Raw genomic sequence first — 23562 nt, 5'->3', positions numbered from 1 at the left:
CCTTTAGGGCCAGTCCCTCCAAAGGCCAGGAGGGTGGCCGAATATTGATGGGATATTCCGATGAGCCAAAACCCTATACATGTCAGGGGATGCGACAAATGGGTACGATGTCTGTCAGCCCTTTTAAACATGTTTTTTAAAAAAGAAAAAGAAGAGGATTAGTAACCACACACGTACACATGTACTATTCATGTGGGATACTGTAATCGATAAAGACAAGCACGACAGTTTCATTTACCACGTATGTGCATGCCTGTATGCACACGTACGTCAACGCGCTCAAGCATATATATTATATATATAATTTTTATATACGGTTTCCTAAATAATTTAGTCCTAGCAACTAACAAGGTTATCTGAAATCGATCTGTCCAAAATTATGATCACTTTCGAACCTTTTTTTTTTTTTTTTTCTTTTTTCCGAAATAGCTTTCCATACGGCCTTGTGGTGTTTAGACTTTTTGGTCTTTGAAATTGGGTGATTCCCGAATAATCCAAATGTATGGATTTTGTAGTAGAAAAGTGGTAGGAAGTGAAATAAACTAACGTGACAAATCATAAGTAGTAAACAAAGAAAAAAAAATTATATTTTTTTAATTTAAAAATTCTTTTTATGTCAGTTTAAATCTTTTTTAAAAATTAATTTATTTGATTCTATAGCACCTTGCCTCGGAGGAAGATGCAGTATGAGGAGTCAAAAGGTTTTATAATAGAATGATGAATGATCTAACATAATAGTACAATGATGAATTGCATTTTTTTATTACTAATGATGTTATGGTCGTTTCATGTCATCTCATGTGTTGACATCATCATTTCCTGAACCAAATTCTTGCATATTTTCTTTTTCTTTTTTTCTTTTTTTCTCTTAGAGGGCGGATAATTCAACAACAAACCCGGATCGAAATAAGCTGTGCTGGTGATGCTGATGGAGAGGATGGCGGGGCGCGTTTGCTGGCCAGACTTGCGAGGAAGAGCGGATCTAGTTTTATGGAAACTAGATATAATGAAAAACCCAACAGATCCAAGACAGAGGGAGGAGGTAGAGAGAGGAGAAGAGACGGAAGATGGGCTGAGAACCACATTGAAAAGGTGGAGGGTTAGGGGGAGACAAAATGACCTGTTTGTTTGTTTATTTCTCTTGACTGTAATTAAAATTGAGATAACTTTTCTGCACTTTGATCTTGTTGATCAGATGCTCCATGCTGATTATTTGTACTCTTTCTCCTCACACGCATCATTCATGTCATATGTATTCATCCATGTAAAACACAAGTTCTTAAACAATGAATATTTCGATCCATACAACAATAAAGATTAAAAAAATTATCAATTTTTTTTTTAAAAAAAAAATTAAATAATCCTAATGTGGCATATGTGATACGTCACAATTGCAGATATGTTTGATGTGGCGAGTTATTAAATTTTTGAATAGAATATAGAAAGAAAGACCAACTATGCTTATAAATTGTCCTAATATACCATTTGTGATACTTTTGAGAACCGAAAAAAAAATTTATCTAATTTCGTGTCAAATCCCAAGAGCTAAAAAAATATTTGTAACTCATCCAAGCATTTATATAGCATGAACTTTTTCCTTCCTCTTTATGGTTGAGGTTTAATTCAACACAAATGTGGTATAAATCAACATTCTCACTTTTTTCATACCACTTTTCATTTTTTTCATATTAAATACTTTTATTTTTTTTCACATCAATTCACATCAGCTACACTAGTAAAGAAAAAAGGGTTTGTCAAACAAATTGACCAAAGGCAGTTTCAATGGTAGCTCAACCCAATATATCATCACTTTGACTGCAAACTGTAATTAAGGGTGCGTTTCGGATTGAAATTTCACAAGAATAATCTGCGTTTTTAAAAGACAATACAAAATATAAGACGTTTGACATTGCAATTTAAAAAACACTTAATTTAAAATATGAAAAAAAATGTGATTTCTATAACCAGGTTAGAGGATATTTATTTGAAAAAGCGCGAATTCAAACCAAATTACAATTTTGCATAATAAATATTCACCCGACATGCACCAATTTCACATTGACGTGTTTTAAGTGGCTTTCATTTTGTTTTTTTTGTTTTTTTTGTTTTTTAAAGAAAAGTCACTTAAAAAGCGTTATATCAATCATACCTAGCTTTGCTGCTCTGCCTATTTTAAGGGAGCTGGCCATATTTCACTTGGTTGGCATCCAGTTTGAAGCTTCAGTAAGATACCACACATGGATTGGGACAGCAATGCTTGTTTTTGTCACTTTACACGGTGCAAGCACTTTGTTCATCTAGGGTGTTAGCCACCACGTCCAGGATGAGGTAATCAAATCATCACTTATTCAAAAAGTTTATACTCTCACATGTGGTCTCAAATACCACATTCTTAATAAGTGAGCTCTAACACGTAAATATTTAATTGAAATGGAAAATGAATAATAGAGGCATAGTTCGATCTCAAGGCTTTTGCTTTAATACCATATTAAATCACTACTTATTCCAAAAACTTGAGTAGATAGAAATGAGTAAATATAATCGTCTAACTTATATTTTAACATACCATTTGGGTACTATTTGGTATTGCAGTTTAACTTGTTTACTGTTTTTCCCTGGCTTGTGTTTCTTGAACAACAGATATGGAGATGGCAGAAAACAGGCAGGATATACCTTGCTGGGGAGATTGCTCTTGTTACAGGGATAGTAATCTGGTTTACATCTCTTCCTCAGATAAGGAGGAAAAAGTTTGAACTCTTCTATTACACGCACCATCTATACATAGTCTTCCTAGTATTTTTCTTGTTTCATGCTGGAGATAGGCACTTCTATATGATTTTCCCTGGGATTTTTATCTTTAGCATTGACAAGATACTCCGAATCAAGACCAGAAACTTGCATTCTTTCGGCATGAATCTTCCCTTCTAGAGCTATAGAACTTATTTTGCCCAAGGATCCAAGTAATTTCTATAGTCCCTTTTCAGTTACCAGAAAATCATGTAGAGAACGATTGGAAGTTCACATAAAGCAATTAATTTTTCCTACTCATTGCAGGTTTGAAGTATAACCCCACAAGTGTTATATTTATGAAGATACAAAGTATATCCACAACTCAATGGCACCCCTTCAGAATAACCTCCAGCTCAAGTGTTGACAATGACTCCATGTCTGTTATGGTTAAATGTGAGGGATAGTGGACAAGTTCTCTCTATGACTTGATACAAACTGAGCTGCGCTCTGATGCTGATCAGACAAAGTGCATACCAATAGCAGTTGACCTGCCTCAGTCGACTTCCGAAGGTGCAGAAAATGATCATACTATATATTAAAACTTTTTATTTGATTGTTTATAGGAGTTATTCACAAATGCTCATGGGTTCACTATTGCCTAGAAATCATGTTTTGTTAAAAGAAAATTTTCAAAATTAGTATAATTGAAGTATTTTGAAGTTGGCATTGATACTACTCAACTCACACCTATTGCTTTAAAGCAACCGATTTTGGGGTGTATGCATTTGTGTGTATGCTCTAGCACGGTGAGAAGCACCGGATGCACACGCGAATTGTTTTAATATGCAGAAAATTTTCTCCTTTTTTGTCTCTCTCAAATCCTTTGTAAAATTTGAGTTCGTAAAGAAATCAACTCAGTAACGCACCATAATACCATTTAAGATGTTTAAGGTAGATTTTCAACATTAATGACAAATCTTTTTTTGCAGATATGACAGTCTGCTTCTGATCGCAGGTGGAATTGGGATAACTCCATTTCTGAGCATTTTGCAGGAAATTGCTTCAGCACAAAACAGCAGCAGAGATGTGGTCTCCCCACATGAATGCAGCTTATATTTGTTGTTAAGAAGTCTCAGGACATATATCTGTTGAACTCAATCTCATCTCTTCTCCAGAACCATTCAAATGAAAGACTGCATCTAAAACTGAAAATTTTTGTGACCCAAGAAGGGCAATCTAATCCAACAGTAAGAGAATTTCTAAGCGACTCATCTCAGCTTCAAACAGTACACTTCAGCACAAAATGTTCGAATCATGCAATATATGGACTCGAAAGTTTCCTTCGGATTGCTGCCTTGGCTGGATTCTGCTGCATTGTGTTTATTATTTCACTTATTTGTTTGAATCATTATCTTTGCTCCCAACCAAAAGAAGACCTCTAAAGCCTCGAAAGAAAAGACTCCATCTTGGGTTGTTGATCTGCTTCTCTTATCTTCCTTTCTCATAGCTTTAACATGCAGCAGTTTATTTGCAATAATTTTGAGAATGAGAAGGCTGAAGAATGAGAACATTCCACAAGTCTCCCAAAAGCCAGGCAAAGCCAAGGACACAGAAACAGGGAGCTCCCTTGAGGAACATGAAATTCATTTTGTAGGAAGGCCTGACTTTCATGGTACTTTTATGTATTCTTTTTTCCATGCCTTTACTTTATATTCTCAGGATTGAAAGTATGGATTCTAACAAGTGAATTGAACAGACATATTTGCAAAGTTTCCAAATGAAAGGGGTGGATCAGATGTTGAAGTCTTGGTCTGTGGATCTGGATCAATGAAAGAGCCAGTAGCATCAGTATGCCAGCAGAAATCTGTGGGTTTCCAGACGGGTGCTAAGAAAAAGAAGCCATGCTTCAGCTTCCACAGCCTCAGCTTCTCCCTCTAGTGCTCAATCACAACATATAATGCAAATGTAAGCAGACTTGTACTAGGGGTCATGGACGGATTTGGCTTAGGTGCGGTAAAAAAAAACACAATGACAACATATCCGCTGTAGTTTTTTCAACGGTCTATCTAGATTGCCAGCTTATGCGATTGTCATTTAGGCTACCAAATACTGGAATTTTTATAAATAAATTTGGAGTAAATTATCCGATCAAATTTGTAAGAAAAATATCTTCAACCCTCAAGATGTGGGAAATTGGTAATAGTAATAATACCCATCATGCTCCATATAACTATAAAAATAATGCAAAATACATTACAAAATGATTAACAAACAATTAAAAAAATAAAAGAGTCGTGGAAGATAATATTAAATAAAGTTGACTTGTCAAAACTCTGCTGTCAAACTATCATTCACAAAAATTCTTTAGAGAAGAAAAAATTTTTGCATTCACACCGGAGGCCGGAGCATTGCAGCCTCTTCCGACCCACCACCGCCGGTGCTTGTGTCACCGCGGGCCAACTCCGACAACAAGTCCGCTGGCGCAGCGGCCAACTGTGCGCCCAGCAGCAGGGCCACCACCTCCTTCATGGTGGGCCTTCTTTGCGGTTCGGGGTGACAGCAATCCAGCCCAAGCTTGAGCACCATCTCCATCTCCTCCACCTCATACCGCCCCCTCATCGTCGGGTCCGCCGCCTCGACCACCTTCCCCTGTCCGTACAGCTCCGTCACCCACTCCATCAACACAACCTCCTCCGTCGCCGCCATGTCGATCGGTCTCCTCCCACACGCCACTTCTAGTATCACAACCCCAAAGCTATACACATCGCTTGCTGACGTGGGCGCCGCCACCCTAGCCAGCTCAGGCGCTAGGTAGCCTAAAGTACCGACCACACGTGTGGTGTTAGGGACTTCGCCGTGTTGGTAAAGCTTGGCGAGCCCGAAGTCTCCGAGCCGGCCTCGCATGTCGGAGTCCAGCAATATGTTGCTCGACTTAATGTCTCTGTGAACGACCACTTGGTCCCAGCCGTGGTGGAGATAGGTTAGGCCTTCGGCTACGTCGGCAAGGACTCTGCAGCGCTGTTGCCAGTCGAGTACTTTGGTGGGCTTGTCGAAGATCCGTTTGTTGAGGCTTCCGTTGGGCATGTAGTCGTAGACGAGCATGAGCTCGTTGCCCTTTGTGCACCATCCGCGCATTTGGACCAGGTTCTTGTGCTGCAGCCTGCCCATGCTTGATATCTCTGCCATGAACTCTCTCAGCCCCTGTTTCGAGTCGTGGTTCACGCATTTGACTGCGATTTCGGTTTTGTTTGGGAGAGTTCCTTTGAAGACTCTTCCGAATCCACCCGAGCCCAGAAGGTTCTGATTGGAGAACCCATCTGAGGCCTGGCTTAGCTCCTCGTAGGAAAATCTATGCGGCCAGTATTCCAGTTCCCAATCCTCGATCTCCTCTTCTTCATCTTTCAACTTGGTCGTTCGCCAATACAAGTAAAACCCAGATGCACAAATCATCACAAAAGCAACGCAACCAATGGCAATCCCAGCGATTTCCCCAGCTGACAACGAATTAGACGACGATACAGGCTCAAAAACCGGGAAATTTGTCGTGTTTATCTCCCTAGCAACCCCAACGTCGCTGAAGCTCCAAGCCAAAACCCTCTGTGTCTCTACCCACTCAGTCTTCGACGCCGAAAATCCAACGTACATCTCAGCCGAAACGTAATTAGCTATAACCGGATCCTTGAAACTAAGAGTAGGCGTAGAGGGGCGCGGCACACCAATCGGCGCTACAGTAACATTGATTTCGAAGCTCGTGCCATTGAAATCGATCCAAGCTCGTACATTCTGACCATTCCGCATCTGTACAGGGACGAAATCCCCCATCGAATTATTGTATCCGGCCGGCGCGGTCGTCGTCGATATGATATTATTGAGATTGACCCCGATGTGATTGCCATCTGGGTCATTGAACTCTGGGCTTAGACCCGTATCAAATTCAATCGCAAAAAGGGGCGCCACGGCAGGCACAGTAGCGTTCGTGAAGAGCCCGAAGTACTGGCTAGCAAGCGCACCGGGCGGAGAAGTAGTATTCGATAGCACAAAGGCGAGGCCGAAGCCGGGACTGGAAGAGATCTCGGGCAATATCGAGAACACGAAGGAGGTTGAGAAGGAGGAGATCACGGTACCGGAGGAGTTTGAGGTGGGTTTGATCATGGTGAGCCTGGTTGGGTAGAAGGCTCGCCCGAAGGAGAACTGGTTGGAGTCGTTGGTGAGGCGGACGACGGAGGAGTCGAACCGGGCGTCGTTGATGAGTGTGACGTTGGTGGCATTGACCATCCCATTGAAGGAGTTGTAGAGGAAGTCCACAGCAAAGGCGGAGGGGGAGAAGAAGAGTTGGAGTATGATGATGGGCACGAGAGGTAGCATCCGTACAGGTTTTGGTGAACACAGAAATGGTCGGCGGGCGGCTGCGAGATTAGAGGCGGAGGTGCGGTGGGTGTAGAAGATTGGTCAAAGATCATTTGTATATCAAAACCTTCCGAAAGCGTTGTTCTAAGCCACCATTTGTGTGACATTTATTACTTTAATTTGTTTTTATTTTGCAATCCTTTTTGATCTGGGTGCTTTACCCACCCAGAACGCGACAGGGCAGCAAAACGGGTGGCTTGACTAGGCTGTCCGAATCACTCCTGTGATCAGGGAGAGTGTTTCGGCCACCTGACTTTCAGTAGTCAAACCATTTTTGTGTCTAAAAATGTTATTTGCTCAATAGCTTTAAAGGGTGATAAAATCATAAAACCAGCTTTGAGAGTAGTGAACGTTTACCGCTTATGGATCGTCTATTCATTACGGCCAAACTGACATTATCACTAGAAGTCGGTTCGTAATTAGTTAAGGATTTTTATACCGATGTCAATTCTGTTCGGTTACTCGGTCTAAATATTTTTTTATCGGTTAATCAATAATGAGTATTTTTTTAGTAGAATGATGATTACGACAGTATTAACTAAGTTTTTTAGTAGACCATATTAGTTGGTGGATTCTAGGACCAATTTATTAGTAGAACATATGTATGGTTAACTCTTATAGCTTTAACATGCAGCAGTTTATTTGCAATAATTTTGAGAATGAGAACATTCCACAAGTCGCAGAAAAGCCAGGCAAAGCCATGGACACAGAAACAGGGAGCTCCCTTTTGGAACATGAAATTCATTTTGGAGGAAGGCCTGACTTTCATGGTACTTTTATGTATTCCTTTTTCCATGCCTTTATGTTCTCAGGATTAGAAGTATGGATTCTAACAAGTGAATTGAACAGATATTTTTGCAGAGTTTCCAAATGAAACGGGTGGATCAGATGTTGGAGTCTTGGTCTGTGGACCTGGATCAATGAAAGAGTCAGTAGCATCAGTTTGCCAGCAGAAATCTGTGGGTTTCCAGATGGGTGCTAAGAAAAGGAAGCCATGCTTCAGCTTCCACAGCTTCAGCTTCTCCCTCTAGTGCTCAATCACAACATATAATGCAAATGTAAGCAGACTTGTACTAGGGTTCATGGATGGATTTGGCTTAGGTGCCGTAAAAAAAAAACACGACGACAACATATTTGCTGTAGTTTTTTAAACGGTCTATCTAGATTGCCTGCTTATGCGATTGTCATTTAGGCTACCAAATACCGGAATTTGGGCAAGTACATTTTTAATCTAATACCTATTTTCTACTTGGAATGTCATCAAAGGACTTGGAACTCTTTCTAGAACATAAGAATCAGTGGGCGAATTTCTGTCACAGTAGCACTTATGATGGCCACTCTCCTGATGTGGATTTCTTACCCTTTGTTCTCTTATCTAAACTTCAAATTTTAGGATTACAAATAGCTTAAATACAATCATTTAGGTGAAATCTTTTCCTTTAGGAGGAAATAGTTGATGAGCTTCACAAGTCAATGAGTACAAGCAAGCCTAACCCTAAGATACTTAGGTACTGGTGGGATTGCATAAGAATCATAAGATCAATTAGTTGTTTTGCTTTGTTTATTTCCTTGTCATGTTTTGTCTATTATTAGGCTTAATAAGAACCGCCTATATGTGTGGTGTTAAAAGGGGGAGTTAGGTTACATTTTGTAAGTAGAAAGAAAGTTTAATTGAAAAGGGAAAAATTAGAATTTAGTATGTAGTTTTTTTGGGATTTCAGAATTAGGTTCTTAAGTTTTCATATGGTTTCAAAGAGATTGTTCATTTCACAGTTTAACTTACCGCTTAATTAATTAACAACATGACCTGGCTAATCAATTAATGCCGCGTGGCTCTCGTTTGAAACGTCATGCGTGCGAGTCACAATTACTTTAAATTATAGGTATACTTTAAATAAAAAATTTAAGAAAATAAAATCTAGAGTTCGTTTGGCAAAAGTTTTTAAGGGTATTTTTTGTTTTTTTGGTTGTTATGTGACAAACCCTAAGTTGTTTTGTTAAAAAAAAAAAAAAAAGTGGGGGATGGCCAGCCAATTTTGTCACATGACACTTATAATTGGCAAATGGCGTGTCAAACTAAAACAAAATGGCATTAATTGATTGGTTTATTGTAGCATATTGTTAATTGATTTGACGATAAGTTGACGAATGAAACTACTTGATATCAAAGGAAAATCAAATGACTTATTAATTGTCGAATTTGAAAATCTAAAGAAAAAGTTGAAACTGCATAAAAAATCCAAAACACTAAATTTGATTTTTCCCATTAAAAATTTGAGGTTTCCTCTACCCCTAAAGGGAGATTTCTCTTCCTTGCATGCAATAGCTGGTAAAGATGGCTTATGAATGCATATATTAGTCATGTTTTAAGGGTTTTAAAAACTCAATTCATTGCAATTGTAGGTAGAGATATATCTATGTGTCTGCTCTTTAGCACCCTCTTAAAAAGGACGGATTTGGATCACCTTATATTTTCTAAAATATGAGATTCTCAAATTTTAAAATTTAGCCATCCATTTTATTTAACGGTTTAACTAAGTGCAGAAATTTGTGTTATCAAGACAAGTGAATTTTATATATTAAAAACTGAAATTACTCGGTAACACACAAACTTCTATGTTTATTTAAACCGTTAGATGAAATTAATGACTAAATTTTTAAAATATAAGAATCTCATATTTTAGAAAATATGAGAAGATTTCAATCCCTCGAGTTCAAACCCCTACAATTTTCATATTAGATGTAATCACTCAATTACCATAGGTGCCACACGACTCATTAGTCATTACTTTTCAAACGGTCCATAATTATTTTAGAAAAAAAAAAAAAAGTTAACTATCATATTAAAGACATTTCAAAGGAAAATTGAAGTGAACTTGGCACCAACATGTGGATTAAAATATCATCTAATCAAGAGTGGTTTAAGACCATAAACATTCCACGGCCTCCACAATGGACCTTTTCATTTCCAGATTCTTCAGCTATTTCACAATTGCTCCCCATGTGCCTACATTTCACCTTATTTCTCTTTTTCTTTTTCAATTGGATATGGTCAGAAAATATTAATTGCAATAAGGTCAAATCAAATTAGTTGACCACGACAAGACAAAATTTTGTACGGACTTTGCCAAATCTTTTATAGAGTTTAGAATTGCGTTTAAAAATTTTAAAAGTATTTTTAACATTAAAAAAGAAAGAAAAAAATACTCATTTGATTAAAAAAAAAATTAAAAGCGTTTCTAAAAATTTAAAAAGCTTAAAAATATCAAAATATACTTTTGACAAAAACTTAAAAGTAAAATTTTTGTTTAGAAGTTCTTTTTGACTTAAAAGCTCTATTTCTCAAGTGCAATTCCAAACAAGCTCTTGGTAGGACAAATTTTAATAAATATTTCTTTATTTTTATTAATATTATCAAAATATATATGTATTTATCATGTAGTCAAAAGTCAAAAACACATGACATTTTATATTTTTATAAATAAATTTGGAGTAAATTATCCGATCAAATTTGTAAGAAAAATATCTTCAACACTCAAGATGTGGGAAATTGGTAATAGTAATAATACCCATCATGCTCCATATAACTATAAAAATAATGCAAAATACATTACAGAATGATTAACAAACAATTAAAATAAAAAAAAAGAGTCGTGGAAGATAATATTAAATAAAGTTGACTTGTCAAAACTCTGCTGTCAAACTATCATTCACAAAAATTCTTTAGAGAAAAAAAAAACTTTTGCATTCACACCGGAGGCCGGAGCATTGCAGCCTCTTCCGACCCACCACCGCCGGTGCTTGTGTCACCGCGGGCCAAATCCGACAACAAGTCCGCTGGCGCAGCGGCCACCTGCTCGCCCAGCAGCAGCGCCACCACCTCCTTCATGGTGGGCCTTCTTTGCGGTTCGGGGTGACAACAAGCCAGCCCAAGCTTGAGCACCATCTCCATCTCCTCCGCCTCATACTGCCCCCTCATCGTCGGGTCCGCCGCCTCGACCACCTTCCCCTGTCCGTAAAGCTCCCTCACCCACTCCATCAACACAACCTTCTCCTCCGTCGCCGCCATGTCGATCGGTCTCCTCCCACACGCCACTTCTAGTATCACAACCCCAAAGCTATACACATCGCTTGCTGACGTGGGCGCCGCCACTCTAGCCAGCTCAGGCGCTAGGTAGCCTAAAGTACCGACCACACGTGTGGTGTTAGGGACTTCGCCGTGTTCGTAAAGCTTGGCGAGCCCGAAGTCTCCGAGCCGGCCTCGCATGTCGGAGTCTAGCAATATGTTGCTCGACTTAATGTCTCTGTGAACGACCACTTGGTCCCAGCCGTGGTGGAGATAGGTTAGGCCTTCGGCTACGTCGGCGAGGACTCTGCAGCGCTGTTGCCAGTCGAGTACTTTGGTGGGCTTGTCGAAGATCCGTTTGTTGAGGCTTCCGTTGGGCATGTAGTCGTAGACGAGCATGAGCTCGTTGCCCTTTCTGCACCATCCGCGCATTTGGACCAGGTTCTTGTGCTGCAGCCTGCCCATGCTTGATATCTCTGCCATGAACTCTCTCAGCCCCTGTTTCGAGTCGTGGCTCACGCATTTGACTGCGATTTCGGTTTTGTTTGGGAGAGTTCCTTTGAAGACTCTTCCGAATCCACCCGAGCCCAGAAGGTTCTGATTGGAGAACCCATCTGAGGCCTGGCTTAGCTCCTCGTAGGAAAATCTATGCGGCCAGTATTCCAGTTCCCAATCCTCGATCTCCTCTTCTTCATCTTTCAACTTGGTCTTTCGCCAATACAAGTAAAACCCAGATGCACAAATCATCACAAAAGCAACGCAACCAATGGCAATCCCAGCGATTTTCCCAGCTGACAACGAATTAGACGACGATACAGGCTCAAAAACCGGGAAATTCGTCGTGTTTATCTCCCTAGCAAACCCAACCCCAACGTCGCTGAAGCTCCAAGCCAAAACCCTCTGTGCCTCAACCCACTCAGTCTTCGACGCCGAAAATCCAACGTACATCTCAGCCGAAACGTAATTAGCTATAACCGGATCCTTGAAACTAAGAGTAGGCGTAGACGGGCGCTGCACACCAATCGGCGCTACAGTAACATTGATTTCGAAGCTCGTACCATTGAAATCGATCCAAGCTCGTACATTCTGACCATTCCGCATCTGTACAGGGACGAAATCCCCCATCGAATTATTGTATCCGGCCGGCGCGATCTTCGTCGATATGATACTATTGAGATCGACCCCGATGTGATTGTCATCTGGGTCATTGAACTCTGGGTTTCGACCCGTATCAAATTCAATCGCAAAAAGGGGCGCCACGGCAGGCACAGTAGCGTTCGTGAAGAGCCCGAAGTACTGGCTAGCAAGCGCACCGGGCGGAGAAGTAGTATTCGATAGCACAAAGGCGAGGCCGAAGCCGGGACTGGAAGAGATCTCGGGCAATATCGAGAACACGAAGGAGGTTGAGAAGGAAGAGATCACGGTACCGGAGGAGTTTGAGGTGGGTTTGATCATGGTGAGCCTGGTTGGGTAGAAGGCTCGCCCGAAGGAGAACTGGTTGGAGTCGTTGGTGAGGCGGACGACGGAGGAGTCGAACCGGGCGTCGTTGATGAGTGTGACGTTGGTGGCATTGACCATCCCATTGAAGGAGTTGTAGAGGAAGTCCACAGCAAAGGCGGAGGGGGAGAAGAAGAGTTGGAGTATGATGATGGGCACGAGAGGTAGCATCCGTACAGGTTTTGGTGAACACAGAAATGGTCGGCGGGCGGCTGCGAGATTAGAGGCGGAGGTGCGGTCGGTGTAGAAGATTGGTCAAAGATCATTTGTATATCAAAACCTTCCGAAAGCGTTGTTCTAAGCCACCATTTGTTTGACTATTATTACTTTAATTTGTTTTTATTTTGCAATCCTTTTTGATCTGGGTGCTTTACCCACCCAGAACGCGACAGGGCAGCAAAACGGGTGGCTTGACTAGGCTGTCCGAATCACTTCTGTGATCAGAGATAGTGTTTCGGCCACCTGATTTTCAGTAGTCAAACCATTTTTGTGTCTAAAAATGTTATTTGCTCAATAGCTTTAAAGGGTGATAAAACCAGCTTTGAGTTTAGGGAATGTCAGATTAACCGTTTACCGCTTATGAATCGTCTATTTATTACGACCGAATTGACAGTACCACCAGAAGTCAATTTGTAATTTGTTAAGGATTTTTATTTCGACATTAGTTCGGTTCGGTTACTCGGTGTAAATATTTTTTTGTCAGTTAATCGATAATAAGTATTTTTTTTAGTAGAATGATGATTACGACAGCATTAGCTAAGTTTTTTAGTAGAACATATTAGTTGGTGGATTTTTTGACCAATTTATTAGTAGAACATATGCATGGTTAAACTCTTATTGTGTTAATTAATGGATCCATTTAAAATTTGTTTGGTTTAATGAGCTGTTTTAGGCCAAAAATAATAATTTGGGCCTTCAAAACAATCAATTTTAACCCAATTAAAAAAGTTCACAGTTAACCGATTAATTGAACCGATTTTAACAAAATATCCGTTTAACTAAACTTTTCGAAATAAATCTTTATTGAAATGTAATTGGTTAATCAAATGATTTAATTGACAATTTTGGTTAACCGAACCGAAAATGGCTCTACCAAACCAAACTAATAGACGCCCCTATTTGAGAGTGTCAAACTATCCCATGATTCGACTACCTCCAACTTAGTCTTTGAATGGGTTGAATTATCTATGCCGTCGAAGGACTTTTATAGGTGGGTCTTTGTGTTTGAAAATGAACCTATACCAATTAATCAAACCAATGCGTGGAATTCATATTTGAATGCGACCTAGGCACAGGTTAGACTATTGAATGTATGCCAAACCATCACTGGGGATCTGTTGTTCTTCAAGGAAGAACAAGTTATGCTCTCACTTCAACTTCCTTCCAAGCTAGTTGGCTACTGACCCATTAGATCCTCTGGCTTTTCCTACAATTCGAGATTAAAAATCAGAGAAAAAAATATATATACATTAGAAATGAGTTGTTAAAGAATTTGTTGTATATTACAAAAATGTGGTTGAGAGTGGGCAATCATGTAACTCTTCAAGTTTGAATGGGGACCTTTTTGTTGGACCAATGGCTGATTAAGCTTTGATGGGCCATCTAACCGTGTGGGCTGTAAAGAGCCCAGTAACTCAAGTTGGTCGTGAGAGTTGAACCTTTCAACACCATATCTCCTTGTGAAAAGCAACAAAAATCTCATAAACAACAAAAATCTGAGACTTTTTCTAAAATCAGATGTTGATTTGCACCAATTCAAGCAGATCTACCAGTTCTAGAAAATATTTACCAATTCTAGAAAATACATATGTCGATTTGCAAAAAAAAAAAAAAAAAAAGCATCCAACATGAATAAGACCATATCTATATAAACTTATCTCTAATGGTGGTGATTTAATGGTCCAAAAAAAATTTTAATTAGTCAAGACATGTAGTAGGGTGTGAGTTTGAATATTCGCAATGGCGAATTTTTACATATGTTTTATTAGTATTAGCCTTTTTAGATTTTTATTGATGTTTTGGTAGGGCTAGGTCAAGCTATGGCTCAGTCGGATTTGAGAGAGCGCCTGCGGTTCCCATCGGTCCGTCTAGGCCCCTCCTATGCGACTTTCAGCGGATAGGTACTACTATGATCACGCTCAAATAGGATAGCTACAATTAGTCTTCTTGGCCTACCTTTATAATTAGAAAATATATATATATATATATATATATATATATATGCACTGGTAAATAGAACTGTTGATTTTTTGTTTAGGATGATCAGGGATGGGAAGAGATAGGAGAGTGCTAAGTGGAATTATTATTTCTTTCTTTATTTATTTATATCTATTTCTTTCTCTTTCATCAAAGAGAGAGTATATGATTGCAAAATTAAATAAAAATAAAGGGGCTAAAAAAAAACACCCTAATCTTATCCCTATCAAATGCTGTATGGGGTGCTGTTTTACTTAGATACATAACTTAAGTGTTTATGTTCATGTTATTCTCTAAAATATATATTTTAGGATTTAACCTTAAAAAAAAATTAAAATTAAGATAGGATTAATTTTTTTTTTTTAAAAAAAAAAAAAAAAACCCAATTCATAATTTAGTTCCGTCCCCGTCCATCTCTTTTTTCTCTCATTTACATATTCCAACAATTCTCTTTCATCTCCCCTCTCTCGAATGATAAAAAAAATAGTATTTAATTCATAGAAGAAAAAAAATAAGAGAATCTATTATGAAGTTTTTTTTTATAAGAAATTAAAAAGTAATTTTATTTCTTAAATCCAAGAAAAATTGTTAAAAAGTTAGTGCCTAGTGCTCTTAGTCCTTCCTGAAGCATCTCAGCAGTTGACATAGGAAACAGAAATTGATAATTTCGGTCAAGAAAAAGCATTGTTGGTTGGCAAGTTGGCAACTCCTCCGAAAAAGAGGCTTCAATCTACGCTCATGGAACACGGCAGAAGGCTAGAACTAGAAGCCTCCAAGGACTCAGGACCACTGATAAGAGCCGCCTCATCCTTTTTTTTTTTTTCTCTCGTATAAAATGATTGTATGAGTATGTTACTTTCCTAGATTGCCGACAAAGCCAAAGACCAATTAGCCCCATTAGCCAAACATGGTTGGGAATCATCTGACTTCAATTCTTGTGATTATTTGCGGCTACAATCAGCCAAACACGTGCTGTCAGCTCTAGGCAAATGAGCTAAGGATAATCTGAGTGGTGCCACTCATCCATAGTTTCTTTCCACGTGTCCTCATATTCCGTATTGCCCTCCATCTGTCCATCTCTATCTTTTGTTTAGTTTGGTTGGGTGTAAAAAGGTCCACTTTCTTCTTCGTCTCAAGCTCCCTTTGGAACTTATAACGTAAGGCTGGTCGACACTCGACAGTCCCTTTACTTTCTTTTGGTTTTCTTTTTTTCTTTCTTTTTAACGTTTAATCCAGGCCCTTCATTTTTAATAAACGGTTTGGATTGGCTAATTTTAGATCTTCGATTTATCTTTTATTTTTTTTCTCTAGTTCTTTTTTGAGATCAAATAATTGACAGATGGCGGAAGAATTATGAAATTTTTTGCCAATGATGATAGAGGAATCGAACGGAATTGCAATTAGGAATGTACTTTGTAAGGAAGATGGAAAAGATGGCAAAAAATCAGTGTCTAGTTGAGAAAATTCTAATGAATCAGGGGGTAAACAGAGACGTGATTTGTCAAAAAAATGTTGCAGATTTAGAAATTGATTGGGACGGTAATATTAAAAGAGTTATATATGAGCAGTTTTCTTATTTAGTTAGATATGACTGGGTGTAATCTCATCATCTTCCCTTAACTTGTTGGCCTGTGATGTGGTATCTAGCAAACAAAAGACCGTTAAACAAAGCATAAATCTGATTTGAATGGAAGAAATTTTTCATTATATTTGTTATAGCAATTATGAAATGAATGAAGAAGAATTGTTATAAAAAAATAAATAAAAAATTAGTTGGTTCTCATGGACTTTTATGAACATTTATATAATAGAAATGTTTCTTTGCATTATAAGGTGTAGAGTCTTGCTATGCGGCTGCCTTTTTGTAGGACATATATTAAAAAAATAATAAAAAAATAATTGTATATATTTTTTTTTTGTTAGTTAAATTTTTATAAGTTAATATTTATTTTTTAATGCCTCAAAATTTGTTTTTAGATTTAAAACTAAAATCTAGGGATGAAAGGTTAACCTTTTAGAAATTTGTATCATTTAAAAGGGATTCAATCATCATAAATTTAGTGCTAATGCTTCAAATTTAATGCTAATAATTTAAATTTAATGCTAATATTTTAAATTTAGATTTCTTTTTAATATCCATTTTCTTCAATTGAAAAAAAAAAAAAAATGCCCACGTAAGATTTGACAAACGCTGGGATGACCCCAGACTGCCGAAAATCTTAACTCTAAAGTGTATGTCTCAACAAAAATGCATCGTTGAGATTTACACAATATAAACGCGGAAATAAAAAGAAACATTTTTCTTTTTATTTTTCTTCGTTTCACACAACTTTCGGCTATCAATTGGGGAGACGTAAAAGAGAAATGATTATTGGCACAATGGTTCATATTATGCTGATGCCATTATTTGCCTTTACTCTTCCTATGATTCTCTTTCTGTTAAGAAGGCAACAAACTAATCTTTGCTGTTACTTTTGTCGTGCAAGTTTGTGCGTCATAAAGGACAAGTGCACCCTTCGGACCCATTGATGTTTGATAATTGATGCTTCAACTGAAATCACCACCGTTAATCTCTCAACCTCCTTCCCACCAAATTATTTTCAAGCAAAAGTCAATCTAAATGAGGTTTTTTTTTTTTTTTTTTTTTTTTGAAGAATTCCTTTGCTATTCTTGTTTGTTTCCCTTTTGTGTTTGATCCTTTCTACGAAGTTGTCACATCAAGACAAACCCACTAAAGGAGTTGTATAATAGCATTTAACAAGACAACCCTTTTATTAATGGTTTCGGTTCACACTACTTTTTACAGATATAATGGTGTATATGTTGTTACATGATGTACATAGTTCCACGTTATTGACCATAAAAGTGAACAAAACAAAATGTTGCATATTTTTTACAAACATGCAATTTAGTTTGAGTTTCATTTTGTATTTTGTATTTTGTATTTTTCTTGAAAAAAATTTATATTGTTCATTTCATAAAACGATAGCAATCTACTCTAACGAAACAATATCATAAATACAAGTAAGAATGTCCTCTATTCAAACTTGATCTACGACTTGTTTAACTAACGCTTTAGCTAAACCATAAGTAGAAGAATTTACCTCCTTTCGACATGAACCATATGCCAAACACGAACCATTTTAAGCACATCACTGGCTAGTACCTTCCATTAATTGTCCATAATAACTCCAATTTTGAACACTAATTGATTTGACAACATTAATTATTTTTGAATGCATCATCCTCCAGAACTATTTGCCTCAATCCTAGGTCTCTACAAAACTCTGCAGCATATAAAACTCATAAAGGTTCCACAGCAAAAGGTTCAAAGTTCACTCAATTGGTCAAGCTTTTCACCATTGTAACATCTTTTTTATTTATTTATTTATTTTATTGAAAGCGGGAGAGGGGGAAAAGGGTCTCACATCTCCTTTATGATCCCTTATTATAGCACCTAGCTCCATACGTCCAATAGTCTTGTCAATCACCCCATCCTAATTAATTTTGTATATATATATATATCAACTTTTATGAAACTTCTTCTCCCATGCTCCCCAAAATGATAAAAATAAATAAATAAATAAAATTATACAATATGTTAAATTGGTGGGGCTAACAAGGACAAATGACTAAGAATAAGGACTTTTAATTTGGAGGCATCACAACTCCTTTGCTTTTAGAATACGCAAAGGCCAAGCTGTAGCTGGGCTAACCCGCTCTTGAAGCAATTTAATGGGGGGGGTTTTAACTCCATTGAGTGTACCCCTTTTAATCATTTGTTTTTAATAAATACTATCATAGTCTGAGCATAAAATTAATGGGTTCAACTTCGATCATTTTATTATACAATTCCTGTGGAGGAGATGTCGAATTTGAATCTTATTATTTGTAACAAAAAAATATATATCATGTAAAATAGAAAGAATAAAAAAGAAGAAGAAAAGAACAAAAGAGACATGGATATAATCCCTTCAGATGCCATGACTTACAGGCAACACAAGTAATTATAGGCCCTGTTTGTCAATGGCCCTGGAACGGTACTGTTCCAGAGCTGGTACTGTAGCCTTTTTTCAGGGATAAGTGTTTGATTGGTTTTAGTGAAAATGTTTTGTGGGGAAAAGTGAAAAAAAATATATTTTATATGGAAAAATGTAAAAAATTTGTTTTGTAGTGATTTTTTTATTTAAATAATAATAATAAAAATAATTGATGTGATATAAAAAGTAGAGATGTTGAGATTAATTTTAAGGTGAAAATAATTTTTTTTGAGGATTGAGGGAGGCCTTGGAACAGTACCGTTCCAGGGCCATTCGCAAACACACCCATAAATACTCATCTTTCACTTTTACATCATTGGGTTAATGTGACAGTGTCCATCAACCCTTAAATTTGCAGTGTTTTAATAAATGTTGATTCAATAATTAATAAGCACCGTCACATCAGTCCAATTATTTTTTTTTTGATGAAAAGTAGCACTTTTATTAATAGATCAGAGAGTTAAAACTCAACCATTACATCCCAATAAATCAGACTAGTAATACATCCAATACCCTCTATCCACTCTCTCCCTACCAGATAGCAGACAGCAATGAGCGCCACCTCAAGGGCTACACTCATTGCTGTCCCCGATAGGTTCTTCGAGAATGGACACAGGAGCTACTGCTCGTCCATTTACTGCAGAATAGTCTTCTACCGCCAGTCGAGCTTGGTGAACCAGCACATCCGGGTGGGTGAAAATGCCCTCATGAATGAACATATTTCTGCGCAGCCATATACGACGCGTAATCCCAACAAACAGCCGAATTTCCTCCTTATCACACAATTGGATCATCGCTTCTACCACTCTACCAAATGTAGGTCCAGTAAGAGAACTCTTGTGAAATTTCTTGATGCTCCCACACCACACATCTCTCGCTGAGGGGCAGCCCCATCAGTCCAATTATTACATATTATTTCAAATCGCACATTTTAAACTTGCTAAAATGTGTTCAATTCTTTTTTAAAAAAAAAATCCTGAGCAAATAAGGAAGTGTTATATGAGATTAAAAAATCGGAAAAATTGGTGGGTTCTCATCAACAAACTCAAAATTGTAAAATTATGGTGATTAACTGCTCTAAATGCTTGTGAAAGCTATCTGCTAACTGCCTATATATATATATAGAGGCATGATAAATGCATAATTTTTTGGCACAACTTTGGTTCAACATTTCTCTTATTTTTTATTAAAAAAAAATAATAATAAATAAATAAAAATTTCTGAAGCAATAACATCCTATGTGGTTCTTTTTTTATTTGGTATTTAAAAAATAAATAAATAATACCAAATAAAAAAAGGAGATGTTATTGCTTAAGATTTTTTTTTTTTTTTTAAATGACTATATAAGGGAAAAGTTTGGTCAAAGTTGTACCGAAAAGTTGCGCCTTTATCATTTCTTATATATTAGATTTGTAGGGTCTACTATTAACTTATGTAGGATGTACATAAGTCTACAAGTAATGAAATATGGGCCAAATTGTTAGAGATAAAGATCAAGATCAAGATCCACAAGAGGAACCACGATCACGTTGTATTACCTATAAACTATTAGAGATAAAGATCAAGATCAATATCCACAAGAGGACTACCACATTCAAGAAGGAGATAGTATTTATCTAGGAAATTACTTTGTAATCTAGTTCTCTTAGTGAGATTAGATATTTATGGAGATAGTATTTATCTAGGAGATTACTTTGTAATCTAGTTCTCTTAGTTAGATTAGATTTTTTTTTTTTTTTTTTTTTGAGAAAAAACAGAAAAACTTTATATTTATTAATACTCAAACTGTAAATGTTATACACCTTTCAAACTCTGTACAAACTCTATATATTGAACCTGAATGTGTGCTGTTTAGGTATTCAAACAATGCGGTTTTGATTTTTTTTTTTTTTTTTTTTTCATTTTAAAAAGTGGTTAGCGGATAATAGCGATTTCCTCTTATTTAATAACTGCTAATTAAGTTGTTAGTAGAAACGGTTATTGGATTTTACTAACTGACTAAACGGTTGTGGTTAACGGTTTTAGCCAATAACCGTTAACACTAACCACCTTTCCACCCTTATGAAAAACAGTGCTAAAAATACAACAAAATAATTGGAAATGTGAAAAAAAAAAGAAAAAAAAAAAGACCCAATTGTCTTTATATTGGACTAAATTAAATCAAGAGATGGGCTGCACAAAGTAGTAAAATAAGGGGAGTGGTACAAATCACGAAAAGTTCCTCAACCCCATCCAAACTCTCTTTATGTAAAGAAGAGGCACGAAAAATAAAGACAAACTTCAAAAGGTCTCTTAATCCAACCCGAACCCCTCTATGCAACTACAACACAACAAAAATATAAAAAATAAAGCAAAATATAGACCAGTAAAATTCTATTTATTGTTACCAACAGCTTTTAATTTGAATAAATGAAATGACATTTTTTGAATCATTTATTATGATCCAATTTATTGCAGTCGAATTTGAATTAGGTGCCATAAAAAAACTATAAAATATGTATTATATTATTTTTTTCAACTGTATATATTTAATTTTACTTTCTTTTTTTTTGGTAATATAATGATCTCATGGTTTTACCGCCAATAACAACATTACAAAGCAAATTACAATTATAGAGATTTTGGACTAACAATAACAAAATGAGATTGGTCTGTGCCCGTGGGCCATGGGTCGGACCCACTGAGGCCCGCGCTACACTACTGGTCACCACCCCAACACCCCCATTTTCTTGTTGGTTGTTATTTCTTTCTCCAAGGAAATCGAATATCCGAATATTAAACGGAATTGGTCACGATGAGTAGGCAGATTGGTTGCTTTTTCGTTTCCAACAAGTTTTTAAAATTTCGGCCCCCTATTTGCGCGTGGGGCCCTACCGTGACGTCAGCCCTCTACTCTCTCTTCTCCTATAAGTAGGCAACGAAACCACTCCCCTGAGGTTTGAAGCTAAAAGAGATCCCTCTCTCCTCCTCTCTTTCGAAGTTTCTCCTTTCTTTTCGCAAATTCAAAGAGTGAAACAGAAACTGTACGAAAGCAGATGGAGTCCAACAGAGCTGCCGAGACTATCAAGTTTCTTTGTAGCTATGGCGGAAAGATTCTCCCTCGCTATACCGACGGCGAGCTTCGTTACGTCGGCGGCCTCACCCGAGTCCTCGCTGTCGATCGTTCTATTTCCTTTGCAGGTTCGTGTTTTTCGCTTCCAGCATTGATATTTATTTCAATTTCGTTAAATCTGTTAGTTTTAGTGAACTTATTTTGTTTCTTTTTAGCAGAATTAATGGTGAAGCTTGGAGAATTCTGTGGCTATTCTGTGAATCTGAGGTGTCAGTTGCCGAGCGGAGATCTGGAAACCCTAATTTCAATCTCCTCAGACGAAGATTTGGCGAATCTCGTTGAAGAGTACGATCGCGCTTCGTCGTCGATGTCTCATCCTCTGAAGATCAGAGCCGTCCTTTCGCCACCGACGTCTCTCAAAAAAATCTCTCCCCCTCCGTCGATGACTCCGAGCGTGAATTTCTCCATGCCTGGATCGCCGTTCGTATCCGTCGATTCGTTGAAAAACTCGTCACCCTACCGGTTCGTCCCGCGGAATTGTTTGCCTGCGGTCGGGTATCCCGCCGGCGCTCGGAATTGCTCTGGAAAAGCCTATCGGTATAGCCGCCATGTCCAGGATAACCCTAGAGTTTCGTCTCCGTATTATGTTCCTCACTGCAATTACTGGCACTGAGGCCCCTAAAAAAAAAACGCATAGTTAATGAACCTATACTAGCAAAGAAAAATTGATGATGACGAAGAACGAAGAACTTAAAAAAAAAAAAAAAAAAAGTGAGTGTATAGTTGCGTTGGATATTGTGATTGATTATGAATTTTGAAGGATTTGTGGTTTTTAAAAAATCCTTATTGAATGGAGATGATAGATGAATTTGTGCCTGCAACTTTTCTGCCCTGGCCGGGGTTCCATATTCGCTGCAACTTGTTTGTTTGGCACAAAGATGAGCCCGTTAGGGTTCCGTCATTCGCCGTTAATCTGGACAAGGCCGCGTTCTTTTCTGTTTGTTCCACGTACTCGTTTTTTACAGACGTGAATTCCAGTCAAAGGTCTTACTGTGTCAAACTGTGCTGTTGACACGTTTGGGCTTCAGAGTCAGTCGGCCGAGTTGCTAACACGTGTGAGTTTTTCTGTTGTGTATAAGATTTTTTATTTCTTTATTTATTTGAATTAATTTGTATTAATAAGCGTGAGTTGTTTTCTGGTTTGCAGGTCAACAAGGGAGGCATCAGATGCCATTTGGCTCCTTTGAAGGTTCCAAGGAGAGCACTTGCTCTGAACTTTCTTTCTGGGAGACTATTAACTTGTCCCGAAATTAACGGCTGGGATTGCTTAGTGGGAACGATAGAATTTTATAGGCAAACGTGAACTTAAATAATAAATATATTCATGGAATTACGAAATAATCTAAATTTAATAGTTAATTGAAGCAAGATTTGACTGCTTAATTTAAACCCAAGGAAGGGTTGAAACCTTGACTGTGTAAAACATGAATAGTATTAGTATACAGTGGTTTGAAATGGAGGAAGAAAGGAGTCAAAAGTAAATTCCAAGGCAGAACTTTCTGTCTACTTCTCGA

General features: G+C 37.6%; 2 protein-coding genes and 2 pseudogenes across 3 annotated transcripts; 2 read left to right on the top strand and 2 right to left on the bottom strand.

The window, feature by feature from the left end:
- Positions 1-98: 98 nt before the first annotated feature.
- Positions 99-8398, top strand: LOC132173589 (ferric reduction oxidase 8, mitochondrial-like; annotated as a pseudogene).
- LOC132176412 (L-type lectin-domain containing receptor kinase S.1 pseudogene) lies at positions 5011-7456 on the bottom strand (annotated as a pseudogene).
- A 2293-nt stretch (positions 8399-10691) lies between the features above and the next one.
- LOC132176483 (L-type lectin-domain containing receptor kinase S.1-like) lies at positions 10692-13414 on the bottom strand. The gene has a single exon (XM_059588708.2). It carries the CDS (start codon positions 12869-12871, stop codon positions 10886-10888), a length of 1986 nt encoding a protein of 661 aa, XP_059444691.2. The 5' UTR covers positions 12872-13414; the 3' UTR covers positions 10692-10885.
- Positions 13415-21890: 8476 nt separating this feature from the next.
- LOC132175701 (protein PAL OF QUIRKY) lies at positions 21891-23320 on the top strand. Of its 2 annotated transcripts, XR_015911783.1 has the most exons (3): positions 21891-22116; positions 22207-23103; positions 23196-23320. XR_015911783.1 is itself a non-coding variant. In XM_059587722.2 (2 exons), exons 1-2 carry the CDS (start codon positions 21972-21974, stop codon positions 22659-22661), a joined length of 600 nt encoding a protein of 199 aa, XP_059443705.2. In that variant the 5' UTR covers positions 21891-21971; the 3' UTR covers positions 22662-23320. The 2 variants fall into 2 exon arrangements, 1 of the variants encoding a protein (XP_059443705.2); XM_059587722.2 differs by having other exon boundaries at positions 22207-23320.
- Positions 23321-23562: the final 242 nt, after the last annotated feature.

This window comes from Corylus avellana, chromosome 3 (genome assembly GCF_965113065.1).
Source record: "Corylus avellana chromosome 3, dhCorAvel1.hap1.2, whole genome shotgun sequence".
Lineage (NCBI taxonomy): Eukaryota > Viridiplantae > Streptophyta > Magnoliopsida > Fagales > Betulaceae > Corylus > Corylus avellana.
This window is presented reverse-complemented; position numbering and strand designations above follow the sequence as displayed.